General features: G+C 46.9%; 1 protein-coding gene across 1 annotated transcript in view; it reads left to right on the forward strand.

Annotated features, from left to right (window-relative positions):
* The window catches only part of ADAM12 (ADAM metallopeptidase domain 12), a 925,560-nt gene that overhangs the window by 560,148 nt on the left and 341,234 nt on the right, over positions 1–24,178 (forward strand). Inside the window, exon 10 of the mRNA XM_063962227.1 lies at positions 18,150–18,234. Coding sequence (XP_063818297.1) covers positions 18,150–18,234 — 85 coding nt within the window. The remainder of the gene's footprint in view (positions 1–18,149; positions 18,235–24,178) is intronic.

The raw sequence follows: 24,178 nt of genomic DNA on the forward strand, positions 1-24,178 counted from the left end.
AGCACATGATGCAAAGAAAAAAAGAGACACAATGAGGTAGCTGTGTGACGAAGCTAAGCGACCCAAGTGGCCGACACAAACACCTGGCCCATCTAGGAGTGGCACTGCAGTTTTCTAGCGCTTCCATCCTCATGTGAAGCTGAACCACTAGCCATGAACATAGGCCAGGGCCAGAGGCGGAACTACCGCCAGTGCGTTGCACTGGGGCCCGCCTCTGTCCAGAGGCCCAAAGCATGTAATGAGTCAAACTGACTCATTACATGCCGCTGCGTGCTGCGGGCAACCGCTGCTCGCAGCGCACAGCCGCCCGGAGAGGAGAGGAGCAGCGGTACGGGGAAAGGAGGAGGAGGGAGGTGGAGTAGGGAGCCGCAGCAGCGCTTTGTTACTGGTGGAGGCGCTGCTGCTGCTGCCACTCTGCTTCACTATAGGCTGTCTTCCGAGAACAGCCTATAGTGAAGCAGAGGGGCAGCAGCAGCAGCACCTCCACCAATAACACAGCGCTGCTGCGGCTCCCTCCTCCACCTCCCTCCTCCTCCTTCTCTACTGCCCGGGAATCGTCAAGCTGCACCGAGGAGCTGAGCCAGCGGAGAGGGTAAGTATAATTCTTCTTTCTTTCTGTCTCTTTCTTTCTTTCTTTCTTTCTTTCTTTCTTTCTTTCTTTCTTTCTTTCTGTCTTTCTGTCTTTCTTGGGACTGCCTGCCGCTATGTGTAAAAATGGGGACTCTGCCTACCGCAATGTGTAAAAATGGGGAATCTGACTGCCGCTATGTGTAAAAATGGGGAATCTGCTTGCCGCAATGTGTAAAAATGGGGAATCTGCCTGCCGCAATGTGTAAAAATGGGGAATCTGCCTGCCGCAATGTGTAAAAATGGGGAATCTGCCTGCCGCAATGTGTAAAAATGTGGAATCTGCCTGCCGCAATGTGTAAAAATGGGGAATCTGCTTGCCGCTATGTGTAAAAATGGGGAATCTGCTTGCCGCTATGTGTAAAAATGGGGAATCTGCCTGCCGCAATGTGTAAAAAGAGGGAATCTGCCTGCCGCAATGTGTAAAAATAGGGAATCTGCCTGCCGCTATGTGTAAAAATGGGGAATCTGCCTGCCGCAATGTGTAAAAAGGGGGAATCTGCCTGCCGCAATGTGTAAAAAGGGGGAATCTGCCTGCCGCAATGTGTAAAAAGTGGGATGCTGTCTGCCGTAATGTGTAACAAGGGCACGCTGTCTGCCGTAATGTGTAAAAAGGGGACGCTGTCTGCCGTTATGTGTAAAAGGTGTACGCTGTCTGCCGTAATGTGTAAAAAGGGGACGCTGTCTGCCGTAATGTGTAAAAAGGGGGACGCTGTCTGCCGTTATGTGTAAAAAGTGTACGCTGTCTGCCACTATGTTTAACAAGGGCACGCTGTCTGCCATTATGTGTAAAAAGTGTACGCTGTCTGTCGCTATGTGTAACAAGGGCACGCTGTCTGCCGTTATGTGTAAAAAGGGGACGCTGTCTGCCGTTATGTGTAAAAAGTGCACGCTGTCTGCCGTATGTGTAAAAAGGGGGACGCTGTCTGCCGTAATGTGTAAAAAGGGGACGCTGTCTGCCGTAATGTGTAAAAAGAGGAATCTGTCCGCTGTAAGGTGTAAAAGGGTCTCTACCTGGTGTAGTGGTGCTACTGTGCGGCGTAATTTGAATAATGGAGACTACTGTGCACCGTTTTATGAATTGGTATTATTTTGTGGCCACACCCCTTCCCCACGAAGCCACGCCAATATGTATTTTTGGCGCGCCTACGGCGCGCACTGCCCCTGTTTTGCATGCAGGGGTGGGGCTCCGATGCCGTTTCTTGCACACAGTGCTAAATTGTCTAGTTACGGCACTGTTGCTAGGTATCCATTTCTCTGGCCCTGAGCAGGTCCCCCTCACCAGATCCTCTCCAGGGGTGAGTGGGTGGACTTGGATGGGATGGGGGGGGGGGCCCAAAGCATTTTGCCGCACCTGGGTCCACTGCTCGCTAGTTACGCCACTGGCCAGGGCCTCAGCCGTTCCTTGCCACTCCGTGTCGTAAATGGCATATTGGCAAGTTTACGCTTCTCCTCAGACGCTTTTAATTTTGATTTTTGGGTCATTTTACTGAACTTTTGTTTTATGGATATTACATGCTCTCTACTATGACATTGGGCATCGGCCTTGGCAGACGACGTTGATGGCATTTCATCGTCTCGGCCATGACTAGTGGCAGAAGCTTCAGCACGAGGTGGAAGTGGATCTTGATCTTTCCCGATTTTACCCTCCACATTTTTGTTCTCCATTTTTTAATATGTGGAATTATATGCCAGTATCAATAGCAATGGCCTACTACTATATATACTGCGCACAACTGAAATGCACCACAGGTATGGATGGATAGTGTACTTGACGACACAGAGGTAGGTAGAGCAGTGGCCTACTGTACCGTACTGCTATATATTATATACTGGTGGTCAGCAAACTGTGCAAAACTGAAATGCACCACAGGTATGGATGGAAAGTATACTTGACGACACAGAGGTAGGTAGAGCAGTGGCCTTCTGTACCGTACTGCTATATATTATATACTGGTGGTCAGCAAACTGTGCAAAACTGAAATGCACCACAGGTATGGATGGATAGTATACTTGACGACACAGAGGTAGGTAGAGCAGTGGCCTACTGTACAGTACTGCTATATATTATATACTGGTGGTCAGCAAACTGTGCAAAACTGAAATGCACTACAGGTATGGATGGATAGTATACTTGACGACACAGAGGTAGGTAGAGCAGTGGCCTACTGTACCGTACTGCTATGTATTATATACTGGTGGTCAGCAAAATTATGCACTGTACTCCTACTATATACTACAATGCAGCACAGATATGGAGCGTTTTTCAGGCAGAGAACGTATAATACTGGTGGTCACTGGTCAGCAAAACTCTGCACTGTGCTCCTCCTATATAATACTGGTGGTCCCCAGTCCCCACAATAAAGCAATGTGAGCACAGATATATGCAGCACACTGAGCACAGATATGGAGCGTTTTTCAGGCAGAGAACGTATAATACTGGTGGTCACTGGTCAGCAAAACTCTGCACTGTACTCCTCCTATATAATACTGGTGGTCCCCAGTCCCCACAATAAAGCAGTGTGAGCACAGATATATGCAGCACACTGAGCACAGATATAGAGCGTTTTTCAGGCAGAGAACGTATAATACTGGTGGTCACTGGTCAGCAAAACTCTGCACTGTACTCCTCCTATATAATACTGCTGGTCCACAGTCCCCACAATAAAGCAGTGTGAGCACAGATATATGCAGCACACTGAGCACAGATATAGAGCGTTTTTCAGGCAGACAACGTATACTGGTGGTCACTGGTCAGCAAAACTCTGCACTGTACTCCTCCTATATAATACTGCTGGTCCCCAGTCCCCACAATACAGCAGTGTGAGCACAGATATATGCAGCACACTGAGCACAGATATGGAGCGTTTTTCAGGCAGAGAACGTATAATACTGGTGGTCACTGGTCAGCAAAACTCTGCACTGTACTCCTCCTATATAATACTGGGGATCCGGACTGAAAATCGACAGTAACTAGGTCGACAATGTCTAGGTTGACCACTATTGGTCGACAGTAACTAGGTCGACAGGGTCTTTAGGTCGACATGTTCTAGGTCGACAGGTCAAAAGGTCGACATGAGTTTTTCACAATTTTTTTCTTTTTTTGAACCTTTTCATACTTAACGATCCACGTGGACTACGATTGGAACGGTAATCTGTGCCGAGCGAAGCGGTAGCGGAGCGAAGGCACCATGCCCGAAGCATGGCGAGCGAAGTGAGCCATGCGAGGGGACGCGGTGCACTAATTGGGGTTCCCGGTCACTCTACGAAGAAAACGACACCAAAATAACATTAAAAACTCATGTCGACCTTTTGACCTGTCGACCTAGAACATGTCAACCTAGACACCCTGTCGACCTAGACACCCTGTCGACCTAGTTACTGTCGACCAATAGTGGTCGACCTAGACATTGTCGACCTAGTTACTGTCGACTTTCAATACCACACCCATAATACTGGTGGTCCCCAGTACCCACAATAAAGCAGTGTGAGCACAGATATATGCAGCACACTGAGCACAGATATGGAGCGTTTTTCAGGCAGATAACGTATAATACTGGTGGTCACTGGTCAGCAAAACTCTGCACTGTACTCCTCCTATATAATACTGCTGGTCCCCAGTCCCCACAATTAAGCAGTGTGAGCACAGATATATGCAGCACACTGAGCACAGATATGGAGCGTTTTTCAGGCAGACAACGTATACTGGTGGTCACTGGTCAGCAAAACTCTGCACTGTACTCCTCCTATATAATACTGGTGGTCCCCAGTCCCCACAATATTGCAGTGTGAGCACAGATATATGCAGCACACTGAGCACAGATATGGAGCGTTTTTCAGGCAGAGAACGTATAATACTGGTGGTCACTGGTCAGCAAAACTCTGCACTGTACTCCTCCTATATAATACTGCTGGTCCCCAGTCCCCACAATAAAGCAGTGTGAGCACAGATATATGCAGCACACTGAGCACAGATATAGAGCGTTTTTCAGGCAGAGAACGTATAATACTGGTGGTCACTGGTCAGCAAAACTCTGCACTGTACTCCTCCTATATAATACAGCTGCTCCCCAGTCCCCACAATAAAGCAGTGTGAGCACAGATATATGCAGCACACTGAGCACAGATATGGAGTGTTTTTCAGGCAGACAATGTATAATACTGGTGGTCACTGGTCAGCAAAACTCTGCACTGTACTCCTCCTATATAATACTGCTGGTCCCCAGTCCCCACAATAAAGCAGTGTGAGCACAGATATATGCAGCACACTGAGCACAGATATGGAGTGTTTTTCAGGCAGACAATGTATAATACTGGTGGTCACTGGTCAGCAAAACTCTGCACTGTACTCCTCCTATATAATACTGCTGGTCCCCAGTCCCCACAATAAAGCAGTGTGAGCACAGATATATGCAGCACACTGAGCACAGATATGGAGTGTTTTTCAGGCAGACAATGTATAATACTGCTGGTCACTGTCAGCAAAACAAAAACGTTTTATCCCCTTATACAGCGCCTTCTAGATTAGCAGCTGGTCCTTCCCTCGTGGTGTACACCTGCACCAATTACCAACATATACAAACAATTGAGGTTAGGCTCTCAGCGCTGATCCCAGCATTAGAAGTGGAAATATATAAATAAGCACCGCTTTAGAAGTTGTTTCTGGGGTTTCCCATAAGTGTCTCTCTCCTTTCTTATAGACTGACACTTACTTTTTAACCCCTTGAAGCGTTCATCAAAAGGTTTCTTTTTAAACGTCCCTGATTCCTTCAATCACGTTCCCACTGTCAAGACCCGACTCAGCGCATCAGCAGTGATACAGACACCATGAAGATATAAAATGGGAAAATTCCCAGCAGGGATGTTTAATATACAAACAATAACAAATGTATCAAGATAGTAGCACGTCCTGTTAAAACATTGTAACAGATGGGGAGGATCGTACCCGCTAAAGGTTGAGGCTGTGCGCTACCGCTGAGAAGATCCGGAATATCTCAGCGTGCTGTTCTGGCAACAGCCTCAGGCATACAAGCGGGCTGTGTTTCTCCTCACGTCACAATCCAAGTCCTGCAGAATCAACGCGTTTCGGGGTTCCGCCCCTTTCTCTCTTGAGAAAGGGGCGGAACCCCGAAACGCGTTGAATCTGCAGGACTTGGATTGTGACGTGAGGAGAAACACAGCCCGCTTGTATGCCTGAGGCTGTTGCCAGAACAGCACGCTGAGATATTCTGGATCTTCTCAGCGGTAGCGCACAGCCTCAACCTTTAGCGGGTACGATCCTCCCCATCTGTTACAATGTTTTAACAGGACGTGCTACTATCTTGATACATTTGTTATTGTTTGTATATTAAACATCCCTGCTGGGAATTTTCCCATTTCTCTAACGTCCTAAGTGGATGCTGGGGACTCCGTAAGGACCATGGGGAATAGCGGCTCTGCAGGAGACTGGGCACAACTATAAAGAAAGCTTTAGACTACTGGTGTGCACTGGCTCCTCACACTATGACCCTCCTCCAGACTTCAGTTAGTATCTTGTGCCCGGCTGAGCTGGATGCACACTAGGGGCTCTCCTGAGCTCCTAGAAAGAAAGTATACTTAGGTTTTTAATTTTCAGTGAGATCTGCTGGCAACAGACTCACTGCAGCGAGGGACTAAGGGGAGAAGAAGCGAACCTACCTAACAGGTGGTAGTTTGGGCTTCTTAGGCTACTGGACACCATTAGCTCCAGAGGGATCGACCGCAGGACCCGACCTTGGTGTTCGTTCCCGGAGCCGCGCCGCCGTCCCCCTTACAGAGCCAGAAGTAAGAAGAGGTCCGGAAAATCGGCGGCAGAAGACTTCGGTCTTCACCAAGGTAGCGCACAGCACTGCAGCTGTGCGCCATTGCTCCTCATGTACACCTCACACTCCGGTCACTGATGGGTGCAGGGCGCTGGGGGGGGGCGCCCTGAGGGCAATATTACACACCTTGGCTGGCAAATATACACCATATATAGTCCCAGAGGCTATATAGATGTAAATTAATACCCCTGCCAGAGTTTCAAAAACGTGGGAGAAGTCCGCCGAAAAAGGGGCGGGGCTAACTCCATCAGCACACTGGCGCCATTTTCCCTCACAGCTCCGCTGGAAGGAAGCTCCCTGGCTCTCCCCTGCAGTCTACAACTACAGAAGGGTAAAAAAGAGAGGGGGGGCACTAAATTTAGGCGCAGTATATATATATATACAGGTTGAGTATCCCATATCCAAATATTCCGAAATACGGAATATTCCGAAATACGGACTTTTTTGACTGAGAGTGAGATAGTGAAACCTTTGTTTTTTGATGGCTCAATGTACACAAACCTTGTTTAATACACAAAGTTATTAAAAATATTGTATTAAATGTCCTTCAGGCTGTGTGTATAAGGTGTATGTGAAACATAAATGAATTGTGTGAATGTAAACACACTTTGTTTAATGCACATAGTTATAAAAAATATTGTCTAAAATGACCTTCAGGCTGTGTGTTTAAGGTGTATATGACACATAAATGCATTCTGTGCTTAGATTTAGGTCCCATCACCATGATATCTCATTATTGTATGCAATTATTCCAAAATACGGAAAAATCCGATATCCAAAATACCTCTGGTCCCAAGCATTTTGGATAAGGGATACTCAACCTGTATATATATATATATATATATATATATATATATAAAGCAGCTATAAGGGGATATAATTCAGTTAGTCCCTGTATTATATAGCGCTCTGGTGTGTGCTGGCATACTCTCTCTCTCTGTCTCCCCAAAGGGCTTTGTGGGGTCCTGTCCTCTGTCAGAGCATTCCCTGTGTGTTTGCGGTGTGTCAGTACGGCTGTGTCGACATGTTTGATGAGGAGGCTTATGTGGAGGCGGAGCAGATGCCTGTAAATGTGATGTCACCCCCTGCGGGGTCGACACCTGAGTGGATGGTGCTGTGGAAGGAATTACGCGACAGTGTCGACTCCTTGCATAAAAGGTTTGACGACATACCAAATGTGGGACAGCCGGCTTCTCAGCCTGTGCCTGCCCAGACGTCTCAAAAGCCATCAGGGGCTCTAAAACGCCCGCTACCTCAGATGGCAGACACAGATGTTGACACGGATACTGACTCCAGTGTCGACGACGATGAGACTAATGTAACTTCCAGTAGGGCCACACGTTACATGATTGAGGCAATGAAAAATGTGTTGCACATTTCTGATGTTACCCCCAGTACCACAAAAAAGGGTATTATGTTTGGAGAGAAAAAACTACCAGTAGCTTTTCCTCCATCTGAGGAATTAAATGAAGTGTGTGAAAAAGCGTGGGCTTCCCCCGATAAAAAACTGGTAATCTCTAAAAGGTTACTAATGGCGTACCCTTTCCCGCCAGAGGATAGGTCACGTTGGGAAACATCCCCTAGAGTGGATAAAGCGCTCACACGCTTGTCAAAGAAGGTGGCACTACCGTCTCCGGATACGGCCGCCCTGAAGGAATCTGCTGATAGAAAGCAGGAGGCTATCCTGAAATCTATATATACACACACAGGTGTTATACTGAGACCAGCTATTGCTTCAGCATGGATGTGCAGTGCTGCAGCTGCATGGTCAGATTCCCTGTCAGAAAATATTGATACCCTAGACAGGGACACTATATTGCTAACCGTAGAGCATATAAAAGACGCACTTTTATACATGAGGGATGCACAGAGGGATATTTGCCGGCTGGCATCCAAAATTAGTGCAATGTCCATTTCTGCCAGGAGAGGGTTATGGACTTGGCAGTGGACAGGAGATGCAGATTCCAAAAGGCACATGGAAGTTCTGCCTTATAAGGGTGAGGAGTTGTTCGGGGATGGTCTCTCGGACCTCGTTTCCACAGCAACAGCTGGGAAGTCTACATTTTTACCCCATGTTCCCTCACAGCCAAAGAAAGCACCGTATTATCAGGTACAGTCCTTTCGGCCCAATAGGGGCAAGCGGGTAAAGGCGCGTCCTTTCTGCCCAGAGGCAGAGGAAAAAAGCTGCAGCATACAGCCAGTTCCCAGGAGCAAAAGTCCTCCCCTGCTTCCTCTAAGTCCACAGCATGACGCTGGGGCTCCACAGGCGGAGCCAGGTACGGTGGGGGCCCGTCTCAAATATTTCAGCAATCAGTGGGCTCGCTCACGGGTGGATCCCTGGATTTTTCAGATAGTATCTCAGGGGTACAAGCTGGAATTCGAGACGTCTCCCCCCCCGCCGTTTCCTCAAATCTGCCTTGCCAACCACTCCCTCAGGCAGGGAGGCAGTGTTACAGGCAATTCACAAACTGTATTCACAACAGGTGATAGTGAAGGTACCCCTACTTCAACAAGGACGGGGTTACTATTCCACAATGTTTGTGGTACCGAAACCGGACGGTTCGGTGAGACCCATTTTAAATTTGAAATCCTTGAACACATATATAAAAAAATTCAAGTTCAAGATGGAATCGCTCAGGGCGGTTATTGCAAGCCTGGACGAGGGGGATTACATGGTATCACTGGACATCAAGGATGCTTACCTGCATGTCCCCATTTACCATCCTCACCAGGAGTACCTCAGATTTGGGGTACAGGATTGTCATTACCAATTCCAGACGTTGCCGTTCGGTCTATCCACGGCTCCGAGGGTCTTTACCAAGGTAATGGCCGAAATGATGATACTCCTTTAAAAGAAGGGAGTTTTAATTATCCCGTACTTGGACGATCTCCTGATAAAGGCGAGGTCCAGGGAGCAGTTGTTGGTCGGGGTAGCACTATCTCGGGAGGTGCTACAACAGCACGGCTGGATTCTAAACATTCCAAAGTCACAGCTGGTCCCTACGTGTCGTCTACTGTTCCTGGGGATGGTTCTGGACACAGAACAGAAAAAAGTGTTTCTCCCGGAGGAGAAGGCCAAGGAGCTGTCATCTCTAGTCAGAGGCCTCCTAAAACCAAAACAGGTGTCGGTGCATCACTGCACGCGGATCCTGGGAAAGATGGTAGCTTCTTACGAAGCAATTCCATTCGGCAGGTTTCATGCAAGAACCTTTCAGTGGGACCTGTTGGACAAGTGGTCCGGATCGCATCTTCAGATGCATCGGCTGATAACCCTGTCTCCAAGGACAAGGGTGTCTCTGCTGTGGTGGCTGCAGAGTGCTCATCTTCAAGAGGGCCGCAGATTCGGCATACAGGACTGGGACCTGGTGACCACGGATGCCAGCCTTCGAGGCTGGGGGGCAGTCACACAGGGAAGAAACTTCCAAGGACTATGGTCAAGTCAGGAGACTTCCCTGCACATAAATATTCTGGAACTGAGGGCCATTTACAATGCCCTAAGTCAGGCAAAACCCCTGCTTCAAAACCAGCCGGTACTGATCCAGTCAGACAACATCACGGCGGTCGCCCATGTAAACCGACAGGGCGGCACGAGAAGCAGGACGGCAATGGCAGAAGCCACAAGGATTCTCCGATGGGCGGAAAATCACGTGTTAGCACTGTCAGCAGTGTTCATTCCGGGAGTGGACAACTGGGAAGCAGACATCCTCAGCAGGCACGACCTCCACCCGGGAGAGTGGGGACTTCATCCAGAGGTCTTCCAACTGATTGTAAACCGTTGGGAAAAGCCACAGGTGGACATGATGGCGTCCCGCCTAAACAAAAAGCTAGAAAGATACTGCGCCAGGTCGAGAGACCCGCAGGCGATAGCTGTGGACGCTCTAGCGACACCGTGGGTGTACCGGTCGGTTTATGTGTTCCCTCCTCTTCCTCTCATACCAAAGGTACTGAGGATAATAAGGAGAAGAGGAGTAAGAACTATACTTATTGTTCCGGATTGGCCAAGAAGAGCTTGGTACCCGGAACTTCAAGAAATGATCTCAGAGGACCCATGGCCTCTGCCGCTCAGACAGGACCTGCTGCAGCAGGGGCCCTGTCTGTTCCAAGACTTACCGCGGCTGCGTTTGACGGCATGGCGGTTGAACACCGGATCCTGAAGGAAAAGGGCATTCCGGAGGAAGTCATTCCTACGCTGATTAAAGCTAGGAAAGAAGTAACCGCAAACCATTATCACCGCATATGGCGAAAATATGTTGCGTGGTGTGAGGCCAGGAAGGCCCCAATGGAGGAATTTCAGCTAGGCCGTTTCCTGCACTTCCTACAGTCAGGGGTGACTATGGGCCTAAAATTGGGTTCCATTAAGGTCCAGATTTCGGCTCTATCGATTTTCTTCCAGAAAGAACTGGCTTCACTACCTGAAGTTCAAACTTTTGTTAAGGGAGTGCTGCATATCCAGCCCCCTTTCGTGCCTCCTGTGGCACCTTGGGATCTCAACGTGGTGTTGGATTTCCTAAAGTCACATTGGTTTGAGCCACCTAAAACCGCGGAATTGAAGTATCTCACGTGGAAAGTGGTCATGTTGTTGGCTTCGGCCAGGCGTGTATCAGAATTGGCGGCTTTGTCATGTAAAAGCCCTTATCTGATTTTCCATATGGATAGGGCAGAATTGAGGACTCGTCCCCAGTTTCTCCCCAAAGTGGTATCTGCGTTTCATCTGAACCAACCTATCGTGGTGCCTGCGGCTACAAATGATTTGGAGGCTTCCAAGTTGTTGGACGTAGTCAGGGCCCTGAAAATCTATGTTTCCAGGACAGCTGGAGTCAGAAAGACTGACTCGCTCTTTATCCTGTATGCGCCCAACAAGTTGGGTGCACCTGCTTCAAAGCAGACTATTGCTCGCTGGATCTGTAGTACGATTCAGCTTGCACATTCTGCGGCTGGACTGCCGCATCCTAAATCGGTGAAAGCCCATTCCACAAGGAAGGTGGGCTCTTCTTGGGCGGCTGCCCGAGGGGTCTCGGCTCTTCAACTTTGCCGAGCAGCTACTTGGTCGGGGTCAAACACGTTTGCTAAATTCTACAAGTTTGACACCCTGGCTGAGGAGGACCTAGAGTTTGCCCATTCGGTGCTGCAGAGTCATCCGCACTCTCCCGCCCGTTTGGGAGCTTTGGTATAATCCCCATGGTCCTTACGGAGTCCCCAGCATCCACTTAGGACGTTAGAGAAAATAAGAATTTACTCACCGGTAATTCTATTTCTCGTAGTCCGTAGTGGATGCTGGGCGCCCATCCCAAGTGCGGATTGTCTGCAATACTTGTATATAGTTATTGCTTAACTAAAGGGTTATTGTTGAGCCATCTGTTGAGAGGCTCAGTTGTTATCATACTGTTAACTGGGTGTTGTATCACGAGTTATACGGTGTGATTGGTGTGGCTGGTATGAGTCTTACTCGGGATTCAAAATCCTTCCTTATTGTGTCAGCTCTTCCGGGCACAGTATCCTAACTGAAGTCTGGAGGAGGGTCATAGTGGGAGGAGCCAGTGCACACCAGTAGTCTAAAGCTTTCTTTATAGTTGTGCCCAGTCTCCTGTGGAGCCGCTTTTCCCCATGGTCCTTACGGAGTCCCCAGCATCCACTACGGACTACGAGAAATAGAATTACCGGTGAGTAAATTCTTATTTTTATATCTTCAGGGTGTCTGTATCACTGCTGATGCGCTGAGTCGGGTCTTGACAGTGGGAACGTGATTGAAGGAATCAGGGACGTTTAAAAAGAAACCTTTTGATGAACGCTTCAAGGGGTTAAAAAGTAAGTGTCAGTCTATAAGAAAGGAGAGAGACACTTATGGGAAACCCCTGAAACAACTTCTAAAGCGGTGCTTATTTATATATTTCCACTTCTAATGCTGGGATCAGCGCTGAGAGCCTAACCTCAATTGTTTGTAACTGTCAGCAAAACTCTGCACTGTACTCCTCCTATATAATACTGCTGGTCCCCAGTCCCCACAATAAAGCAGTGAGCACAGATATTTGCAGCCACCTGAATAAAACTGAGAGGACGCCAGCCACGTCCTCTCACTATCATTTCCAATGCACGAGTGAAAAATGGCGGCGACGCGCGGCTCCTTATATAGAATACGAATCTCGCGAGAATCCGACAGCGGGATGATGACGTTCGGGCGCGCTCGGGTTAACCGAGCAAGGCGGGAAGATTCGAATCTGCCTCGGAACCGTGTAAAATGGGTGAAGTTCGGTGGGGTTCGGATTCCGACGAACCGAACCCGCTCATCACTAATATATACACACACACACACATATATATATATATATATATATACATATATGTAATTGATGACAAAAAACAAAAACACTGGCTTACTTTTCTAGGTCGAAGTTACTGGCTCCATACACTGCACTGACTGCAGCATGCTCCTCCACACACAATCACATATGCCGGTTCAATCACGTGTGGCTCCGGCTCGGCTGCCCGCCATCTCCTCTCCTCCCCCTGGCCGGCTCCTTCCTTCAAGCCGCACGGCCAGTCAGAGAGCCGGCGCAGGCTTGAAATCCGGGCGGTCACTGAAATCACAGCACATAGCAGGCTCGGCGCTGTCAGTGTGACGACTTCTAGCGCCTGCTATTGAGGCACTGCAGATCGGTGTTTAAGGTCCGATCTGTGGTGCGCGATGGGGTGCCCTTTTAGATTGGGGTGGGGGAGGGGGGTACTTACCAGCTGTGGCCCCCCCTAATCTGGCTCTGACTGTTGCTGATTGGATGCCTAGAAATATGTTATGTGCATACCAAAGAAAATTAATAAATTTACATTTTTCCCAGGCACCTCTGGCTCATTTGTTTACAGCTAAGATCCGGGTTGGAGTCATTAAATTTCCGGCTCTTATGTGTGAAAGGGGTATCACATGCTGATTTGACTAGCTTCTAGTGAAATGGTGGCTACCTTTTGCTATTTCTTTAGCCACATAATAGTTACCTTCACTGGACCTCATATACTGAGAGAACTGCATCGCACCACAAAACAAAGAAGCGTGGCACCGTAGCTCCTAAGCCTTTGACGTGGAATAGGTGGCCCATGGAATTCCAGTGGCCTGCTGACCATTCACCTGCATCCCAGGCTCATTCCTCGTGTTTTGCGTCTATGCTGACCGCTATTGAAGTTTAGCGTGATTGGGGCATTTGAGTCATATCCTAAGAGGACGGAGTGCAGCACAGTCAGAGAGTGAATGATGTGTGTGGGTAAAAGTGCACAGAACTTATTATTGAGCTTGATGGTAATGTGTGCTCCTTGAAGTGTACAGGGTGCCCATCGCTGTCCAAGCACACTTCCATACACTCGCTCCCCCACACCGTAACACAGATTGGAAGTGTCATTCGATATCTGACGTATGTGACAGTAACTGGAGAAATCATTGCACTTACTCACAAGTAAATTGAGTGGATCAATGATTTCTCAGAAGTCAATACATTATATTAATAATTTCACACTTGAGATTAGACCGCTTACATGTATTGATTATGTGAGTAAGATATTCATTTATCTGATTAATGCCCTATAATTAGAGAAGCCTGGCCAGTGGCATATTGCTAACTGCTCTGGCATTCATTAATAATGAATACAACACCAAAACAAGGCGAGGAACACTGTTGCTATCTAGATGACGATGAACTATTATAGTCTGAGCCCAATAGCTGCATTGCATCCCCCAAGAGCTGCTGTAAATCCATAGCATTCCATACTGATGCTGCCTAGCGATGACCAATATCATTGATCAGGGGCGTTTCTACAGAGGAGGGGGCCCGTATGCACCTCCGGGTGGGCCCCCTCCTCTGCACGGCGCTGTAGACTCTAGCACTGTGCCGGAGTCTACTGCGCATGAGCAGGTCTCCGGAAACATGGCGCCCGCCATGATCCGGAGACCAATCTGGCCACCGCGCATGCGCGGCGGACATTTTGGCTGCGATTTCCGGCGCGATAACAGCTCCCGGCGCTGGACTCCGGAAAAGTAAGTATTAAAATGGATGCAATGAGTGCGGTGTGGGCCCCACCTGGACCCAGGGGCCCGTGTTCACCGCACCCATTATAGAAACGCCAGTGTCACTGATGGTTTGTGCAGAAAAAAGAAAAAACTACCCTAAGGTAATTCTCTCCAGGCGCTGATTGGGGAGGTTCAGCACAGCAGCTAAAAGAAGAGGTTGGTCAGACCTCATATAAAATAGCAACAAAGAGATTTCTAGCGCTATACGATAAAATAGCAACAAAGAGATTTCTAGCACTATACGATAAAATAGCAACAAAGAGATTTCTAGCGCTATACGATAAAATAGCAACAAAGAGATTTCTAGCGCTATACGATAAAATAGCAACAAAGAGATTTCTAGCGCTATACGATAAAATAGCAACAAAGAGATTTCTAGCGCTATACGATAAAATAGCAACAAAGAGATTTCTAGCGCTATACGATAAAATAGCAACAAAGAGATTTCTAGCGCTATACGGTGTGAGCTGCTCCTCCTGCATCACTCCCTGGACTTACAAACATTTGGAGACAAAGGACCTGAACCAAGTCCCCTTCATTGAACCTCATGGACCTTTGCTGGAGGAATACCACTTGAATTGAGGATTTTCTTTTTTTCACCACTACACCAAGGAACTGCAATACTGCGGAGCGCAGAGCCGCTTAATAATCCTTGATCATCTGTGGTAACTATTGCTAATAACAGACTATCCTATTGGTACATTTGGACGCAGAAGGGGACTCTTTATATAGGAACTGGTCCTATCACCTCCTCCATTTTCTCAGTTAAATGTGATTGGGAGTTATGCCATACACCCTTTTCTAGGGTTTTATTTATTCTTTTATTTATCTAATTTCATGGATGTTTTATTGAATTTTATTATGAATTAAATATGTTTATGTATTGATCTGCTCAACTCATCTATCACTGATGGTTTATGACCGATGTAGAATACTTTTCACATTGTTGGGGGAGAATCAGATGGTTTCCCTCCATCGATGGAAATAACCAGATATATATTTTTTTTTTAATGAGGTCTGGGACACGGCAAATAGCTCCGCCCCAACACTTGTGAAGCCCTGCCCCATGTTCTGATTGGCCCAAGAGCCAGTCAGTGAGAGAACAGGGATAACAATTAGTTGTGAAAACCATTGATGGTCATCCACTGCGTAGTTGGCAGCCTTTGATAGCAGCTACACCAATGGCCGTTCCTAATGCTGCCTACTCGCAGGACCGTTTATGGACAAGAGCAAACCTGTGTGCAAATTTCCATGGCCTCCCTTCCCCTTGAATTCATGTCAGCATTACTGTCAGAAACATGGGGCCAAATGTAATAGCCTCCAAGTTGGTGGAGATGCTGGACTTTGTGCGAATTGGCCTGTTCTTTAAAGGAGCATTCAATTACAAGGCAAAACCAGGTTGGTTTTGCCTTGTAAATGATTGCTGCTTTACAAAAAACATGCACAAATAGGGAGTTGTTAGCAAACCAAAGTTAGCAATTGGGCAAAGCCATGTTGCACTGCAGGTGGGGCAGATATGACATGTGCAGAGAGAGTTAGATTTGGGTGGGTTATATTGTTTCTGTGCAGGGTAAATACTGGCTGCTTTATTTTTACACTGCAGTTTAGATTTCAGTTTGAACACACCCCACCCAAATCTAACTCTCTGTCCACATGTTACATCTGCCCCACCTGCAGTGCGCATGGTTTTGCCCGATTGCTAACTTTGGTTTGCTAACAACAACCCCCTTTGTGTGAGTCTGCCTGTATGATATAGCAGGTTATCATTACAATGGTGTAAGCCCTTACTACAAAATTACAGATAGCTCTCAAGTTAAATGTCTGTCTGTGGCACATGTGGTCTTGAATTTGATTCCCCTGCAGGATATGCTCTGATGTATGTATTTAATGATGTTCACTTGTATGTTATTTTAATTATATTTGTATTGTAAGAATATGGACATAGCCAGTGTCGGACTGGAGCATGAAGGGCCCAGCGGGGGTATGCAGTGGTAGGGGACCATGATTAGAGGTGTGGCCAGCCTCCAAAGGGGGTCTGGCCAGCCACCACAGAGGTTTGGCTAACCATTATAGAGTACCTGGTCTGGACTCATTGATAATTTTATATAGTAATTAATGCTATTGCATGCATGATAATGTGCCAGATTAATTACAGCAATGTACTGTAGTGAATAGATCATAATCCTGTGCAGTATAAGGTAACATACTGTATGTATAATATATAATTCAAGTGCACCGTCTAGAACAGGCCTGGCCAACCTGTGGCTCTCCAGATGTTGTGAAACTACACATCCCAGCATGCCCTGCCACAGTTTTAGCAATCCTTAATAGCAAAACTGTGGCAAAGCATGATGGGACTTTTAGTTTTACAACAGCTGGAGAGCCACAGGTTGGCCAGGCCTGGTCTAGAACCTGATCCCTAGAGGAGGAGGGCCCCCCAGGCAGTGGGGCCTACCGGTGGTTTCCCCTGTACCCCTGTGGGCCAGTCCGAGCCTGGACATAGCAAGAGTTAGGAATAGAAAGGAAAGTGTCTATATTAAGTCTTACAGCTCCCAGCCTAAAAAAAAAAAAAAACTCTAGATCCATCCCTGGGGTGCAGCTCCACTAGACGGCAGGGATGTAAAGTGCAAAGTATTGTCATGATATCATGAAATGAACCCATCGCTGAGGTGGGCCTGGGTACCAGTCCGGTATTACTAATGTTTCCATTTATAGGCAAGTAATACTAGATTGCCTACACCTATTGTACTTCTGTTTTCCCATGTGTCCCTGAAACAGTGAACAGGGGTGAGAGAGTCAGCAATACTCAGAAAATAGAGAGTAGCAAGGTGTGCACAGTGGCTTCTGCTTTCCACCGTAAAGTCAGGGTACAGTGATTGGTAGATGAGAGGGTCTCTTGTGCATCTGTGTACTTTGGTCAGGTCTTTGCAAATCAAAGCTTTAAAGGTTTTGAAATAATGCATGCAAATTGGATCTCAGAGGCCAGAATTGGGTTTCAGTTCCACTAATGTGAAAAAAATTTAATAAAATACATTTATTGTGAAAATATTTATTTAAAAAAAATGAAAAACATGTTTATACATTGGTTTATTTAATGAGTTATTTTGATGACTGTGACGACAGTAATAGAGCAGGTATCGTGGTGGTACTAGTACTACTGCCATAATAGGTATGGGGAAACCTTGCAGGCAGCAGGTGATGGCCGTAGACGCATTCCGCCAGCAGTCTGCAGGCACTTTCTTCTACGTATGTCTTCTGAGCTCTGAGTGATTTTTTTGATGCGGTTTTAGAGCTGCTGAACTTTGTATGAAAGCTCCCTCAGTGATGCTGGGAGACACGAGCAGTTAGCATTAAGACAGGACGCTTGTCTGGCAGCTCCCTCCCGCTTAGCTGTGCCCATGCCTCTGCCTCAGTGCTTTTATTATGGCTGTGACAAATATTCAAATGAAAACAGTGACAGCACGATGCTAATGGGAGTTTGCAGAAATGACTTGTCTTTCCGTTCCAGGAGTTTCAGTGTGAATAATGAAACGTTTTCTCTGCAGCATAACCAATAGAATTACATAGCAGCGTCCTCCATATGTGATACTGGAAACACTGAATAAAGCCGCTTGTCCTCTTTCTCTCTTTTCCAGCGGGGTGTATTTCCAAGGCACAACCATTGGCATGGCGCCAATCATGAGCATGTGTACGGCAGATAAGTCCGGAGGCGTGGTGTTGGTAAGTCAAAAAAGTAAATGTATATATCTTTGCATATTTTTAGTTTAAAGGGTATGCCACCCTAAAGGAACAAACGCCATGCATTGTGTAGGCATATTACCGGTTCCAGGATAATTTACCGGCAGGGAGGATGCCGACTGTCCATATCCCGACAGCGTTATCCCGCCAGCCAGAATGCCGGTAGTGGGGCGAACGCAAAGAGTCCCCTTTGCGGACTCGCTGCGGGGTCGGATCTATTCCCACTCTATGGGTGTCGATGACACTCATGAGTGGGAATAATCCTGATTTGCCGGGATTCTGGCTGGCATCATTGTTAGCCGTCTGTATTCCACCGTCGGTATCCTGACCGCCGGGATCCCGATAGCGGGCAAATTGAACGCATCCCATATTACCATAGTAGTGCAAACATTTAAAGGGGAGGGATGTCTCAAACCTTCTAAAGAGGACAGTTGGAGAAGTTGCCTTTAGCAACCAATCAGATTCTATCTAGCATTTTATAGTACTTGAGAAATGTTAGTTTGAAGCTTATTGGTTCCTATGGGCAAACCTCTTCTTTCGGTTTGATACATCTCCCCACAATTCCCTCAGATCCAACAGTGGAGTACTGTAGGGGGACATGTACTAAGCAGTGATCAAAGCGGAGAAGTGAGCCAGTGGAGAAGTTGCCCATGGCAACCAATCAGCATTGACGTAACATTTATCATTTGCATACTATAAAAGTATACAGAGCAGCTGATTGGTTTCCATGGGCAACTTCTCCACTGGCTCAATTCTCCACTTTTATCGCTGGTTAGTACATGTTCCCCATGACTTGTAAGGCAGATCCTTATTCACGGTGTACTTGCGCTGTATTTATAATGAGACCAAACAACTGTAAGGTAACTGCTAGCTTCAGAGTAAAGAAAGTACTAGGCAGTCATCGATCACAATGCAACCAGACTGTGTGAATGTTCTGTTCTGGTGCATTAATGTCAGAGTAGCGTGGAAGAGGAGACCCGGGGGACAAATTACAACATAAACTTTTCCCAGAACCGCATCCAGTCCCCCGGGTTGCCTGCTGCCCGCTGTCAGTTATAGAGCACGCAGCAACACCAGAAATGTTTTAGGTCTAATATTTTTTTGCTTGTTCTGCAATAAATAATGCTTTCTGAGGCTGCCACGTACATTACACTGTGCCTAAAACCATTTGTAATATCTTATGGGTTTTTTATTTTTATTTTGATTGTATGAACTGTACAGTACGTTGAATGGGACATTAGTAAACAGGTCTGATTGGAAAACCTTTACCACTGATCATAAATTTAGCGGGAGCATCGTTTAATTGCTTAATGAAAATGTGGACAGATTAATTGACACTGCTGTTATATAGGAGGCCTGCAGACGTGTTCTTCTAATGACTCTGATAATTGTTTTTTTAGTGCTTAACTTTCATTGCTGACTTCTGCAAAAACCTGTCTCGTGAATGTTTCAGTAAACAGCAAACTACGGACACTCTGTTTACCCGTTACGCCCCGAAGGTCCACAGAGTCAGCCACGGAGAGCTTCCACAAGTACATACCTCCCAACTTTTGTTCCACTGAAGGAGGGACAGTCAGGCGCGCCGGAGTTGCGCGCCCAAATTTGGGGGCGTGGACTCACGGTAAAGGGGCATGATCTTGCGGTAAGGGGGCATGGCCTTGCAGCAAGCGCCGCGATCGAAAGGCCACGCCCCCATTTTTGTTACTATGTGGGCATGGACAGTGCTCAGTGAGCTGCTGGCCATGCCCCCGTCCCTCTCTGTCGGGGAATAGACGCTGTGAGCATTTGCACAGCATCTATTCACCGCTGCTCTGATCAGAGCAGCGAGTGACAGGGGGGGATCTCCCAACTGCCCCGCGGGTGGGACAGCGGGACAGAGCATGAAAAACGGGACTGTCCCGCCAAAATCGGGACAGTTGGGAGGTATGCAAGTATGAAGCATAGGCAGATATTTCACTGGCTGGGAGTACCGCCACTTCACGGCTCCTCCTCGGAGCTGCTATGTAGGTCACAAAGAATCAGAGCCAGCCCTGACCAATTTGGTGCCCAAGGCAAGATTTTGTCTGTCGCCCGTGAACCCTTACCCTTCCTATGTGAGAGCCTCAGCCCACACAAGTGTCTCTCCAGCCATCACATTTACCTTCTTTTATGTCTTCTAGCCGCCCGCTGCTGCACACCTTGCGCCACGATGAATAAAAAACGTTATTGTACTGGCCACTGCAGATGCAATAAAGCTACTGATGCGTCCTCCTTTATCATTGCTGCAGTCATGTTAAACAGCTCTTCCTGTCGCGCTAACACCTGAGCGTATTTTTATGCATCTTGTGCCCCAAAAATGCATCGCTGATTAAAATTATATGTGGCTTGACTATAGTCTGTGTGTGAATGCAGCTGTATCTGCATATGAAGTTCTATGTTACAGTGTTTTCAACTGACACTGTAATGTAACATTTTGTATGCGGATACAGCTGCAGTCACACACAGAGTATAGTCATGCCATATATCATTTTAATCAGTGTAGTCTGCTTATGCGTCTTATTCTCATTCAGTAGTGTGATCTGTCCCTTATTCGCTTAGACATTATATAGCCAATACAAGTAGATCCACTCTGACCAGAACCAGCCCTAGACATAGGCATTATAGGCAAATGCCTAGGGGCATCTGAGCAGGCAGGACATCTAAATTCTAATTAGAAGCTATTACTTTATTGCTGTCGATGTAGCGGCTGTACAGATGCATCCTTCCTCATCGTGCCTCCGTACGTGATGATTCGTGGCACAGATGACGTGCGACTCGGCCAGCGCAAAGAGTCTTTCACACTGACAATGCGTCTTATTCACATCGCTGGGTGCGAACACCCAGTTAGTGTTCCCTTGCTACCCTGTAACACCCAACAAGCCGCAAGTGAGAAGCAACATAGATACATAGAACTCGGAATCACTTGCAAGTGCGTATGCAATCCGTGACACATTGGCAATTTGCTAAAAATCAATCTGGCCAGGGTGGTGATTCAGACCTGATCGCTGAGCTACTTACTTTGCTGTCCTGCATTCAGATAGTCGCCGCCTCCAGGGGGAGTCTAAATTCGCCGTGCAAGTGTGCAATCTAATGTGTACACTGAGCTGCGAAAATCCAGTGTGTGCAGTGTGTGCGCAGCCCAGGACTTACTCCTGCAGTGCGATCAGAACAGGCTGATCGGGGCCGGAGCTGACATCAGACACCCTCCATAAAAACGCTTGGGAACGCCTGCGTTTTTCCAGACACTCCCAATAAACTGTCAGTTGCCGCCCACAAATGGCCTCCTGTCAATCGCCTTGCGAACGCCCGTGCGATCGTATTTTTCGCACCATCCCGTCGCTGACCGGCGATGCCCTTTGTTGTTATCAGACATGCGTGCGCATTGCGGTGCAGATGCATGCGCAGTTAGTACCTGATCGCCCGGTGTGCGAAAACGCACAGCAGCGACCAGGAATTAATCAGGCCCCATATTCGGAATCGGAACACTTGGAATTATATGCCAGCCAGAAACAGGCCCAGTGGCTTTTTTTAGTATCTTGGAATTTTTTAATGAACATCAGTTGTGGCTTTTCTAATAGAGCAGAGAGGAAAGATGAGCAACTAGCAGGGTCCCAGAACATTTTGGGGGGTTCCACATACTGTAGTACTACATTGTCATATATACCAAGATACTCATACTGTATATACATTTATTTGGAACTGTCAAATTAAGTTGCAGCTAAAATCAATGTGTTAAGCACTACTGGCAGTGTCGGACTGGGGCATGAAGTTTCCACCAGGAGAATGCAGCGGTACGGGCCAATGTGTAGAGGTGTGGTCATGCAATGGGGCCTACCAGATGTTGGTTGATGCTAGATTCAAGTGACCTAAGGGACCTTTTACGTCAGGGGAAGAAGCCACAACACAAGGGGGAGGAGCTAGGCCAGCGGGATAGTTCCTCTACTATCCACACCACCAACTATTACCTTTAGTAATCAGGTGGCAAGCGGAGCGAGCCACCGAGCCCGAAGTGTGGCGAGCGTACTTTTCGGGTACCCGGTTCGGCCATAACTCCTCCCCCTGGTGACGTGTCTCCTCCCCTAGTGACGTCAGAAGGTCCCTTCTCCCACTCCGTTTTAGAACCAACCACCGGATGTTACCCCTGTGGGCCAGTCCCACCCTGCCCACTCGTGTAGAATATACGTACTTCCTGTAATTACACAAGTTCTCATTTTATAGGTTTGCAGAGAACCTCTAAACATTTATCTACAGGAAACCTGTCAAACTAAACAGAGGGAAAAGATTTGTTTGATAAGATTCTAAAATAAATGATATAAAACATGTAACAACATACATAGGGCGAGTGTAGAGTGCGATGGTTCGTGCAGGCGGATGAAGCAACAGACCTCCGCCATAAATAAAACTCTGCACCAATCAATATTGGCGAAGACCGCATCATAATTTGCTTAACCCTTTTAGGGACAGTGCAAAGCCCATTGCTGAACAATTCTATACAGGGCTGGCACTCATCACCTTCAGGTTATTGGGGCAGAAAGGTGCAATAGTGTCATCAGTCCTTTCTGTGTGTGCTAAATGAAGCGGGTATGTCTGGAAAAGCCATCAGACTCTGGACGGTCATTTAAAAGGCAAAGATTGCTGTGAGTTGATGACAACAATTGTTGGAGACTACTCGGCAGCCAAAACACATGACAGCCGTAGCGTCACATTGTTCTAGCCCTGATGTATCCGGAACCACCAGAACCTTTTGGATTGTTTTGTGGAAAGAGTAATAGCGGCGACGGCAGAGTCTAGATGGAGCCAGAGTCATTCCAAGTGGGATAGGTTTATCAGGAACACTTTTGTCAATAACACTAGAAAAGACTGTGACAGACTTGCAGCATCATAGCGTTTCAATCGGTTAATGTAAAACAATATCCGGTTGGAGACCAGGACCATCGATACATACTGCGTATCTGGGTTATACTGAGGGGGCGTGTCTAAATCTCCAAAAGGAATCAATTCAAAGAACTATGCATGATTCCTCAAACTGCAAAGGGGAGCATTTGTCCCATTCAACATCAGCTCGAGCCACTGCCTGGCTCCCACAGGCCTTTGAAATAAGATGGGCCTGGGTAATTTGTTTCTTATTGAGAAATTTAGAAAAAAATATTAAATTAAGTAAATTCTATTTATGTCATCCTTAGGTTAATGATGTGGTGAGGGGTAAGATTTGCTTCTATTTGTCCACATGTTTTATAATTGGCAGCTCCAACACTGGTTTTGCCTATTACATTGACCATAAATAATTTGAATAGGTCCTGGACCACCAGTCCAAGGCACCCCTGCAAATACCCCATGGCACCCCAGGGTGCCACGCCACACAGTTTGGGAACCACTTACTTACTTAAAAAGCTATAGAAACTTATCTAGGGTGGCCTGTGAAAATGAGTCTGAAATGATAATGTTATTGTTATTATTATTATTATTATTATTATTATTATTATTATTATTATCATCATCCTTTATTTATATGGTGCCACAAGGGATTTGCAGCGCATTATATAACACATAAGCAAAACAGTGTAAACAAAAGTGTAAACAAAAACAAAACAAGAAATAAAAATGAAAAAGGCATAGGGGTATCAAATTGCCCACTATAGTGCCGCAGTCGCGAAAAACTGGTGTTTTCGTGATTTCCCTTTTCACCCCTATCCAATTATCTCTCGCGAAAAACACCCATTTTTCATGTGAAAATACATAGGTCCTGCAGACCTATGTATTTTCGCGGCACGTGGGTAAAAGGGGCAGTTATCGCATAATCCCGAAGTGCCAGCATCGGGGTTTATCTGGGCTAATTGGATAGCCCGCGGTGAGACAACTACCCGTGATAATTTACCGTACAAAATTACTCTCCTTACAGTACAAAACA

The sequence above is a fragment of the Pseudophryne corroboree genome, chromosome 3, assembly GCF_028390025.1.
Source record: "Pseudophryne corroboree isolate aPseCor3 chromosome 3, aPseCor3.hap2, whole genome shotgun sequence".
Lineage (NCBI taxonomy): Eukaryota > Metazoa > Chordata > Amphibia > Anura > Myobatrachidae > Pseudophryne > Pseudophryne corroboree.